Raw genomic sequence first — 5,021 nt, forward strand, 5'->3', positions numbered from 1 at the left:
CCTGGTGAGGGCCTGTGGAGGGAACAGCTTGGGCCACGCAGAGCAAGTCTCCATCGACTGTGGTTGGGCCGGGAGCAGTGAGTAGTAGTAGTAGTCCCAGATCCCTGTCCCCATGGCCTGCAGTCTGGGGAGACCTCCACTCAATTCATTAATCACTGACCCAATAATTAATCATTGACTGACTCAATATCCCCATCTGTTAAATGATAATATTTTATAACAATATATATTATATAAATATTTAATTATATTATAACTAATTATAAAATACTATAACTATATATTATATATCAAATATTTACATAATATATATTGTTATAAAATAATATATGATATATATGCATATAAGGCAAAAAGAATGAGATTTATATAATTTGAATTCCAATCGTAGACAAAGGGAAAACCCAATTAAATTTTTGTTGGGATCATGTGACTGTTGCTCATTGGCATCATGTCCTCTACTATCTCTTACACTAACAGTGTATTTGTGTGTCCTTATTTTAGTTCTGTTCGTTAAATGGCCACAGCTCACTAAGTTAGTTAGCGTGGTCTACTTGTTTACTGATCAGATGGTCACAATCATGCCTGTCACAGTCTCAGTGATGACTCCATTGTTTTCAAAATTACTTCCAGGGCAATTCCATGTGACAGGACCAAGAGCACCAGTCATTGCCTTGGTTGGGGAAGAGGCTGTGTTGTCCTGCCAGCTCAGCCCATCAATGGATGCTCAGAACATGGAAGTGAGATGGTACCGGAATGATCCTTTTGGCCTGGTGCACCGTTATAGTACTTCCCAGAATGATATGGAAGAGCAGAGGCCAGAGTACCAAGGGAGGACAGAGTTCCTGAAGGAGAATATTACCAGAGGGCATGTTGCCCTAAGGATCCATCCCATCCAACCTTCAGATGGAGGGGAGTATGCATGTTTCTTTGAAAGCTCCACATACTACAATGAGGCAACATTCCAAGTGCTGGTCACAGGTGAGTCTCTGCAATGAAAACTCTTACACAAATTTTATTATGTTTACATCAACAGTCTGAAGTATCTGTGTATATGGGTAGAGGTGGCTAAATCTATACAAATACTATGATGTAATGCCTAGAAAGTTAAATATGTAAAACCGATCAATCAATCCATCCCAACATTCTTTGGCTGCAGTAAAAATATATTTTCATGTTTTCTATTGCAACATCATTACTTTGAAGGAAAGAAAGAACAGGGGTTATAGTAGGTACTATCTCAGCAGAGTCCCAGGAATGTATCTTAGTCTCTATTCAGAAACACAGAAGGAACTAAACAGAGGCAGCAAGAATCTCACCAGCCTGCTACCAGGCTACGTTTTCTGCACCTTGCTGCTGTCCACTCTGGCAACGGTCCAGTCAGATGCGATGTTGCTGACTCTCAGTATAACATCCTTGTTTGTTCAGATCCCTGCATAATCTGTCCCCTTAAATCTCACTCCCTCTCAGATATTTTCCACAAACAAAACAAAACAACAAAAACAAACAAACAAAAAAACTATACTGCCAGAATGAAAGGTTAGGATTCTAATTCAACCATACACTGAGACTTAATCAGCATTTTCTCTATAAACATTGTAAGGCCTTAGACTGAGTTCAGATGATGAGTTTCTGTATCACCTCCTTATAATGTATATTAAGAGAAACTAACCTAATCCATCAGATGGAGCCAATAATATTGACCTTCTTCCCAAAGGCAGGAAAATCTTCTCCTCCAGGACTCCCTAACCTGTTTGCAAATGTTCCTGCCTCCTGTTTAGTGACAATTCTGCGTATGCTCTAAGTAATCCTTTATCCACATTTATATAATAAATGGTGGGTACTATATAATTCTTCATAAAATAAAGGGGGCTACTGTGAAGAGACTTGCTTGCAAGATTTAAACACTTTTTTGAGTCAAAGTTTTTGTTGCCAGACACTTTGATCCATACATCACCTAATAGTATTTCTGCTGAGTCAAGGAGAGAATAGTTACCTCTTTCTGAGATTCCTTCCTGGGTTTAGAGAAATCTGCATCTTTCTTTAAATTTTATTTATTTATTTGAGAGAGAGAGACAGAGATAGTGACAGCACAAATGGGGAGGAGAGGGAGAAGCAGGTTTCTCCCTGAACAGGGAGCCCAAGGCAGGGTTGGATCATAGGACCCTGGGATCATGACCTGAGCTGAAGGCAGATGCTTATCCAAGTGAACCACCCAGATGTCCCAGAAAATCTGCATCTTTAGGAAAGTATACTGGAGTTCCTCACACAAGTGAATGTCACTCCCACTGGAGGCATTTAACGAGGCACTAACAGGGATGAATGAGAAATTATGTTCATCCATTCACTGAGATTTACCTTTAGAGCAAGGATCATTCACTCTACTGTGGTAACTTCTGAAGCAATCCAAATGTTGGACATCCACTTCTAGAAGTTCTACAGACATTTCCTAAACCTTGGGTAAGCTCTTATCAAGGGCTTTGAATTTGAGAGCCAGTTGCTACTGTTGCTTCTTCAATGAACAACATGTCATTTTTTCAGGGTCATCTCAATTTTATCTCAGACTTACTTGTTCTTTGTACAGTTATCCTATCACTAAATAGAAAACAACTTTCCACTATCCTTCTATTTTACCCCATTCTCCTTAGAAGAATGCATTTCCAGTCTTGAAGCTATTGCCACTAAACTCTGACATTGATTTTCTGCATGAGTTTATCAGCTCCAACAATGGTTCATTGATACACTTCTAGAATCTGCTTTATAATTCCTTTATCTTGTAGATAAGGTTATCTGATACATCCTTGATTTTTCCAAATCATAAATTCAAGGGAAGTTGTATTGGTTACCCAAGGACAATTTTTTTTTAAAATAAAATGAAGATAAAGCCTATGGTGATCTTCTTAATTTGCACTGTGGACATATATTACATCAATAACCATGAATTCCACCCACCTTTTTACTACACCCATAAGTTCCCACAATATCCAAAGAAATTTGGTTCATGTTTTCATGTTCCCTGTGGGCAAAAGAAACATCTGGACTTTATATTCCAACTAAGTACAATACTTGCAGATGCAACCATTCACAGTGCACTCATGGGATGCATTCCAAATTAATGAGAAGAGATGTATTTTCAAATTCTTAGGAAATTGTATCTCCCTCTGGCTTAAAAAACATAAACTTGTATATAAATATTGACATAATAAGTGATCACAAATATGTTCTGAATAATCCAGATGGTTTAAAAAAAAAAGACTTCTGTGCTCCCTAAATATAGGGGGTTGTACTTTAAATGTTTTCCAAGTGGGTTGTTTTTTGCTACAACTTTTTGATTATGTGGGAGCTATCTCATTTTGTACCTACTAACCTTAGTCATTATAAATCAGGAATATAAAGTGCTATGCTGATTTAATGCTCTCACCTCCTCCAGGTGAATTATTTATGACCTTGTGTTGTTCTTCCTGGATTGGATTCACTTGTGTCCAACACCTATACCCAATGAAAAGTAGTGTCAATGTGTGGCATTAGAAGTTTTCATCTCTTCCAGACTCTTCCAGAGTCCTTGATGTTCTCTAGCTGGAAACCTTAGGTTTTCTTCTGATTCCCTTAGTTACTGTAATTTTTTAAGAATGGCTGTACTAGGGGCGCCTGGGTGACTCAGTCAGTTAAGTGTCAGCCTTAGGCTCAGGTTATGATCCCAGGGTCCTGGGATGGAGTCCTGCATCTGAGTCCTTGCTCAGTGGGGAGCCTGCTTCTTCCACTCCTCCCCAATTGTGCTCTCTGTTGCTATCTCTTCTCTCGTTCTCCAATAAATAAATAAAATCTTAAAAAATTACTGTTATTTCTGGCATGAATTTCTTTATCCATTTCTCCATTCTGGAAGAGTGATATTTGCCCCAGGATGAGTAACCAGTTTCTGATAAAGATGCAGTCTCTGCAGACAGCTCCACAGTTGTACACTGTCTCCTAAAGAAAAGATTCTTCAATACCTTTAGTCAAAACAAAACCAACTCTTTCCCTGTGCTATTTAAATATCCAGGAGAGTGTGGGTAATATAATTTCTGCAAAACCCGGAACCTCAGAAAACACCAACATTAAATTCTACTTAAAATCAATTGCCCTCTACTATCTAAGTAATTTGACACTCACAAGATGCAGGTAAGCAAATCCATCAATTAATAGCTATTAGGGCAACCACAAGTATAGCCTGCAAACACACCAAAATATTTTCTAAGGGATAAGACATAAAATTGAAGGCCTGATACTAGGTGGCATAATCAGATAGTCTCATAAGGATGGACACTATAGATTTTCTCTCCCTGCCCTGGCCATAGGACAATGAAAATCCAAGACACTTAAATGGATAAAGAATGTATTCAGGTCAGCCTGTGCTCTGTCAGAAACCAACCAGGCCTCAAGGATGCCAGTTTGAAACCCACAGTAATAGGACAACCATCATGACCTGGTTTCTTCTCCTGCTGGCAATCTTTTCTCCACTTTGACCCCTCAGTTTTGACTTGATAATGCAAATTAGGTCATTAATAGCTAACACCACACTTGGAATACATGTTTTAAATCTCTGAAATTATCCATTGTGAAATTACCCCACTCCTAATTCCCACTCCTATTATTAATTGATGCTGTATCCAGAGGTTGTGTTTTCCCTTAGCCCACACATTTAATAAGGTAAATAGGATGGCATAATTTGAAGTACAACATCACTCCTCTTCCTCCAGAAAATCAGATACTAATGAAATATTTATCGTGTTTCTACAAAAAGCTGATAAATATAATTTTGTTTTTAGAAAATACCCACCCATAATACCATTTCCCTTCAACTCTTAGAAGGTAGCCTGAATACATGAAATGCAGTGGGATGGCCTTTCATATTGAAAGATCCCAGCCAAAACAAAACAAAAACAAAAACATCTTTTCTTTGTATTCTTTATTGATTAACTCTTTAAGATGAATAAAATTTATTTATTTATTTATTTATTTATTTATTTATTTATTTATTTATT

At 37.8% G+C, this 5,021-nt stretch overlaps 1 protein-coding gene across 1 annotated transcript in view; it reads left to right on the forward strand.

The window, feature by feature from the left end:
- Positions 1–504: 504 nt before the first annotated feature.
- The window catches only part of LOC117998416 (butyrophilin subfamily 1 member A1-like), a gene marked incomplete at both ends in the record, with an annotated part of 6,962 nt that continues 2,445 nt past the window's right edge, over positions 505–5,021 (forward strand). The window contains one exon of the mRNA XM_034987164.1: positions 505–981. Coding sequence (XP_034843055.1) covers positions 505–981 — 477 coding nt within the window. The remainder of the gene's footprint in view (positions 982–5,021) is intronic.

The sequence above is a fragment of the Mirounga leonina genome, unplaced genomic scaffold, assembly GCF_011800145.1.
Source record: "Mirounga leonina isolate KUSES-001 unplaced genomic scaffold, KU_Mleo_1.0 Mir_386, whole genome shotgun sequence".
In the NCBI taxonomy this organism is placed as follows: Eukaryota; Metazoa; Chordata; class Mammalia; order Carnivora; family Phocidae; genus Mirounga; species Mirounga leonina.